The 16,855-nt window shown below is 39.4% G+C and overlaps 1 protein-coding gene and 1 long non-coding RNA gene across 3 annotated transcripts in view; one reads left to right on the forward strand and one right to left on the reverse strand.

Annotated features, from left to right (window-relative positions):
* The window catches only part of LOC134169621 (uncharacterized), a 640,302-nt gene that overhangs the window by 284,108 nt on the left and 339,339 nt on the right, over positions 1–16,855 (forward strand). The gene's annotated exons all lie outside the window — the stretch shown is intronic.
* Positions 1–16,855, reverse strand: part of PDZRN3 (PDZ domain containing ring finger 3) — a 143,822-nt gene that overhangs the window by 17,605 nt on the left and 109,362 nt on the right. Inside the window, exon 1 of one of the 2 annotated variants that reach the window (XM_062630348.1) lies at positions 15,287–15,591. The exons of the other annotated variant lie outside the window; for it this stretch is intronic. Coding sequence (XP_062486332.1) covers positions 15,287–15,355 — 69 coding nt within the window. The 5' untranslated portion in view covers positions 15,356–15,591. Of the gene's footprint in view, positions 1–15,286; positions 15,592–16,855 lie in introns of those variants that run through there. 2 annotated transcript variants of the gene reach the window in all.

Consider the following 16,855-nt stretch of genomic DNA (forward strand, 5'->3'; position numbering starts at 1 on the left):
TCCTGTTTGTTTCTTGCAGATTAGAAATCCCTCAGCCCTTGTTTAAACAGAACTATTACTGATTCTCTTGTTATTTTTCTAGATTTTGTTTGTTTTTTAATCTTTTAACCTTTTTTTTTGCTGAACATAACTCCTGGGACAAGACCTGAAATTGAAAAACTGTGTATTTGTGTCTGATAAACAGCATTTCAGATGAAGCACCATGATGGTACGCAGTCACTGCAAGAAAAATCTGCATCTTAGGGATGGGCATGGACATCATCTGGGGTACTGAAGGGAAATAATAAGGAAAAAGCAGTCATGGGCTTTTTGGCTTTTAACTAATTTTTTGTCTGTATAGCTTAGTCACTTTCCATCCCCAGATCTCACCACCATTATCTCCTGGCTTAATGAATCCTTATACATTGCAGACCATCTTTGCTAAACATGACTGAGACCCCACTGAGACCTGCCAATACTTGACATGGAAGGTAGGGGTCTGAGAAGAGAATTTGAACATAGATCCCTCCTGTCTCAAAGTAGTGAAGCTTTTGTTCATAGCAGCAAAAGTGAAATGAGGCATTAAATTCTATACAGTTTTCAGTCTTTGGCAAGCAGAGGTGTCCTTCCTGATCCAGAGAGAGGTGTTGAGCACTTCCAGCCCGCTGTGGCTTTGCATTTCACTCATGCTCAGCTTCCTACCGCACATGGTTTCTAATGATCTTTTCCATAAGTACTGAAGTGTACCCAAGGGCTGCAAAGGAGATGAGGTCACATTGGTCAGAGTTCCTATAAAGCTGCAGAACCCCAATTCCCATTTTGAGTTTTGGTTTGTGAAAGGTTTTAATGTTTCTGTGTGTCTCCAACTGTACGGACTGTAATTTTATGGCAGCTAAACACAATGAACAGTTTGGAACGAACTGAAAACAGGTAACTATAGTGAAAAGACTGTGTGCCCACTTCCAGCTGCTTCCAGCTCAACATGGGCATCTCTCTTGAAATCTGGACTGTTTATTGTTAAGATATCTACAAAACCAAACGCTCTATGGGCTCGTATGCAAAAACTGTCACAGAAATAGTGGGAACCACTGGTAACGCCAATAAGTTTTTATACTCTTTTAACATGCAAACTGTTGGCAATTTAATACAGATGAAAAGAAGCTGTCCAGAGCAATTTGTTTGTGAAAGTTGTATAGTGAAGCTACAATCTTAAAGCATCATACTATCACATAATTGTTACCATGTTCTTTGGACTGGGGCAAGCACTGGCTGACATGCAGAGATAAACTGCAATTCCAGATTAAAAGATACTGCTAGCAGTGACAGCAAAGACCCCTGTTGCAGAAGTCCTTCTCATCAAGGAGCATGCTTTATATATAGATTTTCTTTGTGAATGATGTCTTGCATTGTACTCCTTGCAGTCAGAGAGCTACTGACTTGATAAACTGCATTACAGTTATCTATTATCAGAGGTGTGGGATGCACAGTGGAAACTGTTGCTGTCTGCATGGAAGAGTATCTTTTTCCTTCCAAGGCATAAAGATAATGAATCGCCTTGATTGGACATAGATGCAATAGTGTCCAGCCTCAGGTATTAGTGGTGGCTGCTGCTTTGTCATTTCATCAGTTTTATCCATGTCTGAAATATACACTAATGTGGCAATTCTGCCACATCACCTTCTTGAATATGACTGAATCTCTAAAATGTATGCCCAGATTCTGCTGTCTTTACTTGTATCAGGTCACGCTTAGTTCACACTGTGCTATGCCATGTTTAGTTCCATTAAAGTAAGTTGGGCAACTGAACGAGTAACATTACTCAGCCCAGTAACTGAATTTAGCCCATACTTAACTTATTGCCTACAGCAAAATGCTGGGCAATAATGAAGAAGGTTAACTTGAGTGCAGAATAGATTGAAAAGGCTAAATTCCTGCTGAATTACCTTGTGCACATAACACTTTTTACGCTGTCATCTCTGGTTTATCTTTGAGAGGTGATGACACCAGTTTTTTTGTTAAGCCAGACGAGAATGGAAGGTGTTACATTTACATTACAGAAACACTTGCACTGAACACAATTGCTCACAGTAATGCATGTAAAGTTTGGCCTGGTCAAATTAAGTATCATTAACTCGCCCAATTGAGCAGATTACTTTAAAACAATTTGTACAGCTGTAAAATGAAGTTCAGTGTAATGTTTTCTCTGGAAAAAAGAAATGCTGATTATGGTTCGAGTTTTATTATTTGCTGCAAATTAAATGTTGCACATTTTACTGTGTGCATCCTAATGTTTTTTTTTTTTTTTTGTGCCACTAAATCCAGCAAGCAATCAAAATCATAGAATCTAAATTGCATCCAGGGTAGTGTTCTTCAGAACTGTGCTCTTGAATAGAATAACTCTTGAACAGGAAACTTTTCACGTGAGCTGCTTTCTACATCTTTATGCTAAAGCCTGGTAAAATCATGCAAAGGATATAGCTTCCTGGTTTATTCCCCAATATTGTGAGGAACTTGGCTTACAGACACTTTAGTACAGGCTGCATTTTAGTTCAGGTTATTTAGGACACTTTGGTTTTGCAGATCCATAGACTGGCATCCTCTGGGCTTTTGTACGCAACTGCTATATAAACAATTTTAACTCCAAAGTCAGGCTGATATCGTGCAGGGAACAGGCGGCAGTCTGAATGTATCATAAATTGCTAACTACAGGAGTTATTTCTAAGCAGTGTTCTGACTACTTTCTACAAGCTGATAATGCAGTGAAAAAGAGGAGTGCTGCACAGCCAGGCAAAGGACCTGAGACCATATTTTAGGCTTCGGGATGAAAACCAGCTACGTGTTAATCTAATACCTCTCCTCCTGCAAAGGAAACCTTGTGCAGAAAAGGTTTGTGACTTTCTGGCGATACTCAGCATTTTATAGGCCTGCCTACTGCATCACTGAGTGCCCTCTCTGCCAGCAGAACTAATACCTGCAGGTTTCCACAAATGCCCATTCATCAGTGGCTTAACTGTAGGTCCTGGGCAGTGAATTAGACTGTTGAGGAACATGTGCTCATCTCGTTCTGCTTCATTAGCTACAAGGATAGCCCCAGTGGAGGGGCTGGAGAAAACCTGCAGGCAGGGATATTACAAGTGCTGTAAGTAATGGCATCAGGTCTGCTCTGCCAGAGCCTTTCATCTAGTATTGCTGGCTCCAGGTCAGAACTGAGCATTTCAGTGGGTATTTGTATTCAACAATCTCTACATGGGCATTTCAGAATACTAGGACTCTGCAGAGCATGATAGATAAATAACTCTTAAGGGGGGATTTATATTTGATATATATACAATTTTATATCATGGGCTTGATAAGATGGCAATGATTATAGTAAAATGAAAACCTAACTCACTGTACTGTTATTATTATGGGTTTCTTAACCCACTGCTAAAATATGGTTGGGGATTTTGTCTTTAGAAGTTAATAATTCTATGAAACCTTGGGAGTACCCACATCCTATCAGGCAAGCCGTCCTATGGACAGTAGCCATTCACAGGCTCAGTCTGCGCATCTCTTCTAAGAGACCAATTCCTAAACCCAAACTGAGTGAAATCCTTTTAGCTCTTCAGGTTTCTGTTTTTGTCAGCAGTCTTGGTCAGTGTGGTGCACTGCTGACCTAGTAGATGTGTTCAGAACTGCACTAACAAAATAAGAGTTAATGGATTGCACAGAGCTATCACTATTAACCATTTAGATTCTGAATGTGGAATGATGGAACAATTAGTAATGGTGCAAAAATGTGCTCTCAAGTGATTTACGGCAGCGAAATTACACTCTAAACCTGGCACCTGAAAAAATGGACACATTATGACGTAAATACTAAGTAGTGAATAGTTTGTATTTACTGTTTTTTTTTTAGTATTTCCCATCCCAGCACATCAATAATATAATTTTCCATTGAAATGAGGAAGGGAATGCTGAAATATCTGGATAACAAAACCTCATAATTCTCAAGTCAGCTTATGTATAACAGAGCTAAATTGCTTTTTCCAGCTAGAAGAAGTAGCAAGTATTAGTATTTTATTTTTAGTAGCACAGAAATGATGCAGAAGAAAAATATGATGATCCCAATGGCCTTATTTCTGGTGTCCATGTAGAATTAGTACTTGTGGCTAATCCTGAATCCTTTGACACTTTAGCAAATAGATGATATTAAGATGTTTAGTTTCTGTCTGGAAAATTCATCACAATTGACAATTATTCCCAGTGCTTAAAAGCCAATAAATATATCTGTATAGTTTCAATTGTTAAAACAAAATCCCAGTGGCTCTATAATCATAGAATTCATTCCTAATGCTGTTCAATTGTACTCAGCAAAATTCTTCCTTAAAAATAGTTGCATCTGAAATAACACAGGAAAAAATATCCATGCAAATGAATGCTTCAGAAGAGTGCCAAAACCTACAAATATGCATAATTTCTTAGGAACATGCCATGTGACAGAGACAATGGGATCTTTCATGGCACAAAAGATGGATAAATTAACTTGTCTGAAATGTTGAAATGCTTAGTTTTGGATATTCTTTGCATTGGAAATATACTGAATATGGAGAAAGCTGTAGTTCTCTGCAGTGTATGATGTTAAACTGAACTGAATGGACCTTGATGAAATTTGTGGTGGAGCCAGACAGGCTCAGCATCTGCATGAGACACAGAGATAAATACTCTGAATTAAGACCATACAGCAAATAAGGATGGGATGCTTAAGTTTTTTAAAATATAAATTATGTAATGTTTATGAACTAGAATAGCATTTAGAATATTTGAATTTATAGTATATACTGTATATTATGTTCTTTTGCACAAAAGTAGGCTGCAGAGAACACACTACCTTAAAATCTACATTGTAAAGGCAGTAAGAAATCTATACGTAAACACAGCATGGTCCTGTCTGGGAGTTCAGTGTCTCCTGGAAGTTTTCTTTTAATACTTGGAATGAAAATAACACAATCCCTTGAGCTTGATGTCATGGCTCACTAAAGTCATCGGAAGTTTTGCCTTTGCAGTAACTTAGTTCAGGCACTGAGTGAAACAGAGATGAGTCTAATAAAAAAGCAAGATGTTATGAAGCTGAGTGTGCCATCAGTATTCAACTGGCATGGCCAAACTGTGATTATGGAAAAAAAAAAGTCATCATAGCCAAATAAGTCAAAATTTTAAAGTAAACTATATGCTGTATCTGGCCAAAAATGGAAGCAGCAGATGAACTTCACTGTCCAACCTTAAACACCAGGTGAAACTGATGAAGAACAACCCATGACAGTTAGGAGATGTGAAAGCAGTAAGTACAACATGACTGTACCTTAAGACCAAGCATCTAAGAGCCATGAAAAAGGCTAGAAATGTTTTAGTGCTGTCTTGGAGATAAAATGAGTAAAAATGTGCAGCAAGATCTTGCTGGGTGTAGTGTTGGTAAGACCCAAGTGCATTCTTGAGTCTCTGTTCAAATCTCTCTTGCATTGAGAGCTACTTATAAAGGAGGTTGTCAGACACAATATATTCTGAACCTGCATCATCTAATGTGGCATGCATATGTATTATAGAGTATACAATGCTAACACTACACATGGCCACTAGAGAGGGAGAAAGAACGTATCAGTGGTGGGCAAATCAACAAGGAGAAAAGGAAGAAACCCAGGAACTGACGTCTTTTTAGGCTTGTGAAGAATTTGCATTACTGAGCTAGGACATGGCTTTCCAGATAATTTTCCGGTGCTGCAAGAGTGTAAGGCATTGGATATACAACAGCTTCTCTCTCTGTCAGAGCTGTGTGAAATGTTTGGCATCCATCCTGTGGAAATCTATTAATTCTGGCTATATGTCATGGTGAAATTCCTTTTGTGAGCACAGACTTTCTCATGTTGCTTTAAACTGTACGTACGTGCTTTTACTTCTACTTAACAATTTTTGTACTGGGAGGTTTGGGATCCTCCAACAATCCCCAAGCCAACTGCCGCTGTTTAGATGCTAATTTCAGGCCAGATCCTCCTGAGGTCAAATTTGGCACAGGTTCCGGAGGCTGGGAGCCTTCCAGCCTTTGCACAGCGAGGCTGGTCCTGGGCAAGGCAGAGGGAGTATGCAGCCATGGCTGAGATTACAGAACTGCGCTCTGTTCATAGAAAACACACTCTTTTGTCTGAGGCATGAGGAAAGTATTTTGATAGGGTGGTACACAGTTGTGTAGGCTACATACATGTCATTTGATCAGTAGCTGCTGTTTAATTATTTAGCAAAGTAAGCACTTTACATGTTTTACTTTTTGGTGTGGGTAGGGAAGCCTGTTTGCCACTTTCTTGATGGCAGACATAAATTGTGGCCTTTCAGGTGTATCAAAATGTGCCACTTGTTTACACAGACAAAATTTCCTCCTGGTTACCACCAGTTCTTATTTTCTGTTCCTTCTGATACAATGCTTATAGAAAACGTGGTGTCTGTTCTTTCTCTGTTCCTGTGCTAGCAGAATTTACACACCTGGGTTATTTACACAAGAAAGTGTTCCTTGAACTGACCTGGAGAGGTGATAGAAGGGCATCAGGACAGGGCTGTGCTAGAAAAGAGCTTTGCAGAACCTCATGAGGCAGGATTCTCAATGTAGGTGAGAAGTTCTGCATTCAAGCATGTGCAAACATCATTTGCAATAGTCAGATGGAGTGACTCTGGCCACTCGTGGAAGCAGTGAACTGAAAGGCTGAGAAAGCCAGAAAATCTCTGCATGTAGAGTTTATGGTGTGTAGTTGTAATTATTTTGTACTTTATTTTTGCTTAAATAGCGTATATAACATTGTTTGCTGAATGTTGGTAGTACACAACAGATACTAGAAAGGTTTTCAATACAAGAAAATTATTTTTCCATCCATCAAATTAGACTGATTTATATGGGTTTAATGTCATGAATGGTAAACATTTGTATGCATTGTACGGCTTGTTGGTTCTTCTGTGCTTCACAAATGTCACAGAGAAAAAAACTTTTTTGCTTAAGAATGAGTAAGCAGCTTTTCTTTGTAGAAATTCATGCAAATCCTTGGGAAGTGCACTATAAAAATGCTAGTTCTTTTAGACTACAGACGTCTGTGCTCCATTTAAAACGCTCTTTATGGTCTGATTCACTTCTTTAGCAAGTTCTTAAGAAGTCTGCATATTAAGAAAAAGCAGCAGAACTTTAAAGATTTTTATAGAAACTGGAGCAGCAAAAAGCCCATTTTCTAAACCCCCTTTTCCTCAGGAATTGGAGAAAGGAGGTTCAAAATACAGGTTAATTCTTCTTGCAGCTCCATCTAATCCCTCTTTTATTTCCCTCATATGGACGGTCTCTCTCTTTTCCAAAAAACAGAATTATATTGTTTAGTAATAGACTGTTTCCATGTGTGTGCATTTCCCTTCTGCCTTGTGAGCCATCCATGACAAAATAGTTAAGACCAAAGAAAAATTCTTTACTTGAGAGTACAGAATACATTTGTTCTCTAAACCTTTAACTTCCAAACGGAAAATCTTGGGAGAAAGACCCTTGAAATAAAGGAATTTTTATTCTGCTAGTAATTAGCACATTTACGTATTAACAGGGCAACACTAGTACTGTTTATAGCATACTAAGATGTGCCTGCTTTTGGTTGGAGGCTCCGGCTTCACCCCTATGTATCACAACTCAAAACCAGAGGGAATGAAAACAGATTTAGACTAATGCTGGGGATTGTGAGACCTTGTACTTTCCTTATAAGCAAAGTTTATTTGGAACCCTTCTTCTTAAATATGCATTCATCGTGTTAAATGGCTTTCTATCAGGGCAGAAGTACTTCCCTATATTCTTTCAGCATGAAAAAAGTAATCTTTCGTGTATCTGTTCATGGCTTAATAACCCTGGCCCATGTGAAAACCAGAAGTTTACAGGCGCTCCCTTTTTAATGACTCTGCCATTTCAGTAGCATGACCCCGAGGGAGCCAATCAATTATATTTGTGAGTGAGGTACAAATGACAGCCATAGCTAATCATGAATTACTAATGACCAGAGTCAGCAAGTGCAATTACCCCCCTTCTCTCCTTCTTCAGATTTACCCATGTATAGCACTGTGCCTCCAGTCTGGCACCTTGGGCTGCTGCTGCTGGCACATTACATCGAAATGCTCTTGCCCTTCTATGTACTCTTCCCAAGAGGCAAAACCTACGTCTGTGTATTCGCCTAGTAAGCAAATTACAGTATTGTTTTGAAGGAGAACTTATAAAATAGCTGTGGTTTTCTATGTTTATGTTTACTAGAATACACAATGATAGTAAATAGCATAAAAAGATTAATCTGTTCAGTTGAGGGTGTAATGTTACATGGATTTAAGCTACACTGGAGTAACATACGAAACCAGTTATTTCCCTGACTCAGGCCAAAGTCCCTGTAGCCCTTTCTCCAACAGTGGCATGCAGAGGCTGCTTTGAAAATGGGGTAAGATGTATTTAGAGGGAGTTTTCCCCTGTCATGCTTTTCCAGCACCTACAGCTCAAATAGTTGATAGCCTAGAACTGTTTAACACCATACCTCAATTAGAGTAGTTCAAGTTGGTGTATAGACCAGGCCTTGAAGTAATACTAGTATTATTTTAGTGGCATATCAGTCTGTGCAAACAGAGAACAAAGTGTCTCTGGAAAGCCTGCTCCAAGCAAAAAGACACAAAGTGTATTGTACAGATGAGAAAATGAAACACAATCCAAGTTAGTGATCTTCCCAGAGGCCACATGAGAGTGCACCACAACTGAAATCTGGACACTGATCCGCAAGACACTGTGTTTAAGACCATTCCAATTCATGACATTCCCATTTCAGCACTGTTGCTCATCGTTTGTAGCTTTGAAGTCCATCCTCTCACTCCCGCCCTTCTGCCACAAATGTCTCAAGTGACATAAGACACGGAAAAAGCAGTTGTGGGGTAGCTCTGAAGATAATCTGGGTTGAAGAGGGTTATTGAAGTTGGTGCCAAGAAAAGACGGAAAAATCACCCAGTGCTGTTATCTGGCAGCCAGGCAGCAGTGACAGGTCCAAGTGGGTTTGTCAGTAAGAGGGCCTGCTGCTTCAGTAGCTACCTGGTACCTGCAGAGTAGGCTTTGTCATCATGGGCCATCCACTTCCTGAAGAGGAGCTGTGGTTTTGGCTGAAGAAAACTAACCTCAGAAGGTGTTGTGTAGGTAGGAGTCCCACCACCTCCTCACTTTATCCTTCCAGTCCTTCCTGCCTGGTCATGGCATAACGTTCTCATAGTGTCCTATTGATAAAAACACCTTCATTCTCTTTTTTTGGCTGAAATTGCTGGCAGTTAGGCAGATGCTGTCAGGTCAGACACTACTCGCTGTAAATGCACGATCCAGGAAAATGATGCATAAATCAAATATGGTTTTAGTCTGACCATACAATTATCCTTTCTGTGAAGGAGAACACTTATTTCTCAAGGGTTCCCAAGGAGTCTGATGGTAGTGTTTGAGAAATAGAGTGCTACTGAATGCAGCTAAGGGGGTGTCTCAGTGTAAAGCCAGTGGACAATGTGTCCAATCACCTACAACATGTCCATGTTCAGAATTATTGATACGAGTAAGAAAGCACTGCCATAATGTTTAACCATTTTTCTTTTAGATGGTGGCCTCTGCCTTTTTTTCTGGAGATACAATGTGTTAATAGGAAGGCTTCTTTCAATAATCACTGTTTAAAGTACTGAATATTGTAGTCTTGTTTAAAGTTTATGTGTATTTTATATTCTTTATTCTGTCAAATCCCAACCTCATACTGAGCTCGGGAGGGCTGGCTGGACCTGTCTACATTTACCCACTGAGTTTCCAAAAGGAACAATCCCTATGTACGTATAAAGGAAAAGTTGTCCTGTCCTAGTGAAAATGAAACCTAACCTTTTGTTTCATTATTAATGAACACACCAAAACACATTTATTAAATCTGCACTTTTTCATTACTCCATATGTTTCCTTTTTCCCAGGACATGTCTGACATGTGACAGTAAAGCACAGCGTGATTGTCCCTAGTGCCTTCTCCCTTGTGACTTCCTGCCACCTGCTTCATAGCGTTAAACAGATGTGTAAGTGTAAAGCATTACAAAACTCATCTTTTCAATCATTTATCACCTAAAAAAAATCCAAATAAATCTATGCTTTGGTTAAGCATTTTATCTGCTCAATGTAAAGAAGAAAGGCACCACAGATTTTAGGAAGATTATGTAGCAATAAAATATTCCACATGCACAGCAAGTCAGATTATCCAGTTATATCACAGGTGACCATTAGGCATTTTATTTCATATCACATCTTGTTTATTTTCCTTTAGTTGCCAAAATATTCCTCTAACACGCAATAGATTTCTCTGGAAGATACTTTTTTGACAGAGGCATTGCATTATTCATCATCAAGTGAAGAGGAAAATTTCAATTGCCAGTTTCTGGTAAATGTCTAATTAAGAACGGGGACTTCTGAGCCACAGACAGGCGCCACAATCATTAAAGGGCAGTTTTCTGAAGATTATGAGTCTCCAGTCTGTCAAGCAGAGTTTTTCTTCAGCTGAACTAATTCAGCAGCAGAAAACCTTGTCTAGAACAAAGCCCTTGGAATTAACATCTTGTTTAAGCAAACACATGCCTACTTTGAAGTAAGTGTGATAGGTTCACAATTGTTATTGAGGTCAAGTTTAATGGTAGTGAAGTGACAGAATATAACTTCAACACTACTCTTAATTTCAGCTGCAGCACAGATTGTACATACAGAGTATCTGAAACCATACAGTGTATTTCAAGCAGACTAGTTTACTATAATTGGCACAACCAGTCCAGTTTTAACATGGAAAACTACTGATATGTAGACCAACTAATTCTCTGGCTGCCTAATTAAATTTGAGGGTGTGAAAAGCATATGTACAGAGGCAATTATTTTTGTTTCCCAAATCTTACAGTTTTGATTAGAATTTTTCTGAGCTGCATATTTATTTTGTCAAGCTTCATTTTAGCCCTGATTTAGGATCACATCACTGCTCAGTAGGTTTAAGTCTAGTTAGACTACATCCTTACATCAGGCTTACTTAATGACTGATTATTTTAGTCTAATTTTTGCAGATCTAAACATGTAAATGGAATTCTAATGGTGAAGGGACCTAAATCAATGATCATCTCAGTGCAACTGGTTTGTGTGCGAGTTCTGTTGAAGGAATAGTCTTCTTGCAAGTGATGCTGCTGGAAGTTGCCAGTGAAATATAGTGTCAGTTAGTTCTTCATCACTACCATCTTCTCATTAGAACAGCAATTTGTATGCTGACCTTGGTTCTTTATAACCTTGGCTGTGTCGTATCTTAGTCTAGTTTAAAAGACAAATCCAGCTTGCCCACTATTGTTTTTACCCACAGTCATTTGTACTTGTCTCAGAGATGTGCCAGGCCGACAGCATGTGAACAGGGCTTTCAAGTTACTAAAACACTATAAAGGTCACTACAACTGTTTATTTATATATGAACTTTAGTATTTGTGGAAGTTGCCAGCTCAACAACCATGGAGGCAGAAATCTTCTGACCTCGGCCTGTCTGAAGCAAGGGCAATGGCAACGTGAGCTTCTTTCCTACCAGCGTTTCTATCCTTATTCTGGAGGGACGGCCTGGAAGAAGGAGATAGTCTCCATACTCACTGATCGCATGATTTCTCAGCTGGAGGTGCCAGTTTTGATGTGTATTTTTTATGGTATATTCCCACCATGAGAACTGGATGAAGTCCCACCATTCTGACTCCCAGGGAACAGCATTTTGAGTAATATTTGTGCAGTTTTGGTCATCTGTGATTTAAAATTCTGTGTTCTGATCCTTGAAAATACCAAATGTCCATTTAGGAAATGATTTCACACCTCCCAGACTGTGTGTGAACATGTGCTTAGTGGGAAACAGGTACTGAGAAAGTTTCCTAAGCTGAGATCTGAATCTTTTTAAATTTTACACACTCAGAAGTGCTCTCAGATGATTCATTCTTCTATAAGTTTCCTTCAATAAAAATTACTTTTTGGTCCTACAGGAAGTGGCCTTCAAAGGGAAAAGCCCTTATTTCTGTTATTGTTTGTATGGGAGCTGATGACATTGTGAAAAGTGAACTGATCTAAAACACCCTCCCAATTTTCTGGTTTTCTTTCTTCCCCCTTTTCCTTCTATTTTCACAACCTTCTTTCTTTTGAAGAAATTTTCCATTTAAGTAGAACCCCAAAATCTAATAGCATATCATGACTTCATTTCATATGCTGCATGCAACTAGGACGCAAACCTCAGGATACATCTAAGATATTATATGCATCATGTTGCTGCCACAAGCACGCTTATTGTCAGTGACATTGTTCTGCATCAAGATTTCAAGCTGCCTCAGTCCCCTTTGTATCTAATACAAAGCCCTGATATGCACAGCCACAATAGACTTTAATGATGAGGTGTCTTAATTTGGTTTTTATGATGTGATTAAAGGTACAATAAGGTATGTGTTCAACAAGAGGGAAGACCATTGTTCTGCATCATTAGGCTCACAGCAGCCCAAAAAGAAATTGTAGGCAATGTGCCAAAGCCCTTAATGAAGAGGATCTCTTTGAATTATCTATGGATGAGGAAGGGATAAAGCCTGAGCCCTGGTATATTTGATCCTCTTTGTGCTCTCTGTTATGAGGACTTATGGAGCCAGACGTACTGGACCTTCTGGAATTGTAATTTATTGAAGCATTAATTTCCCAGCCACGCTAAAGCTCTTGGCCTAATAGAGAAAGTGCAGTTATGTCCTATTATTAATTCTTGCAAGTGTTTTAGGAATTCCCACATCTCGGAGTCATGAACTTATACAAAATAAGGCTAAGGAGATTTATTTGTAACAATGCTCGGTATTTCCTAAAACCAAGTTATGCAAATTTTGTCTAACTCACACTTTAATAAAAGCTCTTTCTAGCTTTCTCAGAAATGGCAATGTCATCTTATCACCTGATATTAGGGTTACATGGATGATACCAAATAAAACCACTGTAAGAGGTCTTTGTTCTCACTAGCATATATTGCAACTTTTGTCTTTTATATTCTGCTATTTTACATGACAATGATTCTTCATTTCCCTCACCATTAAATTTTAAGTGATGGCTTTTATGTGTAGGTTACATTAGGATGCATTTTTATAGTTCCAGTGACATTTAATTATCTGGATGTAGTCCATAAGGTATAGGATTCCCTCCCTCCTATCTTGTGAAACAGAGAAATCAAAATAGCACCCTGCTAAAATAATTTTATGCAATAATTTATATTCTGGAATAATCGGGGATTATAGTCTTAAATAATTCAGGTTCTACTATGTTAGAAATCCCAGCTTTATAGGATTACATGCACCTCTCACTTCTGTGGAAGCTGGGGGTATTCCAACTATGTTTCCCGAAGGACTTCCCTGCTTAAAGTTAATCACAAGTGCTGTGCCCTGTGCTCCACACGTTGCTGAAACAAGGCTGCAGCACTTTGCAGGTTCATTTCTAAATCCAACCTAGCGTCAGGGGATCTGCACCTGCAGCCAGCACTGGATAGTTCAGTCAGCTCAGATATCAGTGAGACTGTTCCTGTGACTGATTTTTAAGGACGTGTATTTAAAGAATGTTGTCCTGCATCTGTTGAGAGATGTCAGTAACTTGCAAAGGTTCTCTGCCACCTTCATTTCTCAATAACAATTGTGCAAGCTTCCTAAACAACCAAAACATCCATAAGTTGTTGCTGTCTGAGTTTGTTCTGGTTGTTGCGCTCCTGAATGTGATTCACAATCCTTAAACCCAGACTGAATGAAAACTTGGTGACCTTGTGGGATAAGTAACTACTACCACAGCCGCTGCCCGATCTGAACAGAGCATTCACACAAGCGGTACCAGGCACCAGGTCTGCTGCTGTACTGAAACTAGTTGTCAGTACCAAATAAAGTCTGAGAAACCTGATTACCTATCTCCGAAATTCTTCCCACCATCACATGCATAGGAGCCTGGCAAGTGGAAGTGAGCCATTATAAATAGAAATGACAGTAGACATGTCTTCCTATTTGCTCTCACAAGTTTTCTTTTTCTTCCACAAAGCGTGAGTGTCCTTTGGGTGAGCGAGCAAAGATTAGATCAGAACTAAGCCTTTAAAATTTAATCACTTCCCTACCAGCATAACATACAAACCACATATTTTATTCACTTTGTTGTCAGTGACATCAGTATCTGGGATGAGATGCAGGGGGTGATACAGCAAGGACACAGGATTTCTTTCACTCCGCTGAGCAATCCCCTCTGCCGGTGAGCGCTGAACACAGCAGCGCAGGGAAATGCCAACCAGCTCGACACCCCTGTGACTGCCCGTCATTGTCACTTACCCTAAACCACCTCAGGAGTAGCAAGGTGGTAGAGTACAGCTGGAAGGAGCTGGGCAGCTTCTGTGTATCATCTGGAGCGTTCATACAGAGAACCCACTTCACGTATTCAGAGATTACAGTAAGCTATCTATGATTATTTCAAGAGAGAGCTGTAGGAGTGTGATCCTAAACACCTGGCCATTGCTATGCATGATTCCATCACACTGTTTGGTCCAAATCGTACTTCAGATGTGACAGAGTGAGAAATTTCAGAAACAGACAGAAGGAAAAAGCAGAAACAGGAAACAACATTTTTGTAATAGAGGCTAATGTGTTACCACATTTTTAGAACACTTATCAGATGCTCAATATGAGTAAGTTGATATATAAAGATCTGTAGAACTGTTTTACTTTGCTGTCAGATCTAACTTTTTTTTTAGCTGACATGTCTACAAGGTGCAAAAACAACTACTTACAAGAATAGACACTTAAAGACCACACTGAGCACTGAATGAGTGCCTTGCACAGAAATAAGTGTCTGTATGTACTCGTAAACAGATACAATCCATTCCTTGCACATCTTCCCTAACTTCTTCAAAGAGTGTGTGACTAAGCCATGATCCTTGGTAAGAAATTTTCTGTAATGCACACTGGAGAAATTAACAACAGAGTCCTGTTTTGTGATGGAAAGTTTTGTAAAAAATCTGATGTATAATAGCATACATTTAAATACTGCATATTCTGCAAGTGGGAATGGGAAGGTACATCATAAAAACATAATCATTCTCATACACTTATCAATAAGGCAATCCCCCTTTCACTGCCACTTGTGTAAGCACTTTTTGGTATTCTGTTTTCCCTGTCATTAACAGTGGTCACAAGCCCAAAAGAGAATATTTGTTTCTAGAAATGAAATCTAATTCTTTACCTGACAAACTTCATACAGTAACTTGTACTGTTCCTCTTGCTTCTGCAGAGTGCACAGGCTGCATCCCATGTTTAAGTAAGTGGCAGAAATAATCTTCCTTATTCGCCAGAGCAGCCACAGCAATCTCTGTTAGCAAGCATGCATGCAGGTATCCCTGAGACCCCAGGTGAGCGGGCTGGACCGCAGCGCTTCCCGGTGGTCTCACAGGCTGCTGCAGAGCGACTGTGCTCTCGCCTTCCGTGCTCTCCCTCCGTCCTTCCCTGGCAGCACACAGCACTCCCTCTGCCGCTCTGCCGGCTGCCGCACTGTGCTCCAGTGCGCGCACTATATACTGCTACTCATGCATATTAATCAGCTCTCATTGACTATTCATAACAGACAGTGATACAGAAGCTATAATTGCCAGCTATGACAGCTGAAATTTCTCTAATTAACAGGCAAGTGCTTCAGTAGCTGGCATAATAAAAGACACTAACAATTTTGTAAACCATTTTGTAGCAATTACAAATAAACATGACTACGTTTTACTACGGTCCCTCAGGATAATTCTTAACATATTTAAGCAGGCTGCGAGTACAGTTTAAATGTAAGTCACAATGAAATGAATGTAATGGTACAAAACTCAGTGGTGGCTGTGGCAAAGTTGAATATGCTTGGTAGCATTTATTTTCCTCTCCTACTGTGGTGCCATCTGAGAGCCTCAGTTTTACAGCAGGAGATGACTGAACAAGGCATTTAGCAAGCAGAGAAAGGGCATCTCTGTCCCTGAAAGCCTACGTGAAGCCTTAGGACCTGCTACAAAGCAGAAGAGATCTATGTGAATGTATGTGAATTCAGGGAAAAAAAGAAAAGAAGGAGTGCCTTGGATTAATATTTATAATTCTCTTTAATACTTATACAAGTGAAAAGTGGGCATCTATGCTACTGACTCTCATTGTATTTGAAGAGTGTAACTAATAGCTTCACATATAATTTGTTACATTAGAAATGAACTTTACCAGATTATGTGGAATAAAATAAGTACGGCATTTATAAGTATGCAGTATGTGAGTGCCTAGATCCACACTGAACCTGTGCCATAGATGCAAAAGATAAAACATCAGTGAACTGCCCAGTGAACTAGAAAAGTACTCATAAGTCATAATCTTTATGGATATTTTCCAGTCTGTAGGAAACACTACCTTGTGTTATGAGTTTGGATTGACCATGTGTTCTCCAATAGTTCAAGCATTCAGAAGGTATGCATTTTTACAATCCTTATTTCAGTTTGTTCTGCTACAAAGAAGAGCAGATGATAGAACAGCTAGGAATGAGACCAAAGGTACAGTTCTAATGCAGGCGTTGCATGGCAGAGGCCCTGGATCTTGTGCTGTGCTTATCTAACTGATTTCTACCTATTTGCTTAGTGAGTTTCTGTGGATGACAATGGAAATGTTGTGCAAGGATTATCTGCAGCTTTTATGCCCAGACTCTGTACATAGGTATCTTGCTGTAGGTATCTTGTGGGATACCCAGCTATTGCTATGCGTGTACCGACTCACAGTTTGCATTAAAATGATCAGCTCCTGA

The sequence above is a fragment of the Pezoporus occidentalis genome, unplaced genomic scaffold (genome assembly GCF_034315485.1).
Source record: "Pezoporus occidentalis ecotype Australia unplaced genomic scaffold, CSIRO_AGI_Poc_V1 ctg35, whole genome shotgun sequence".
NCBI lineage: Eukaryota > Metazoa > Chordata > Aves > Psittaciformes > Psittacidae > Pezoporus > Pezoporus occidentalis.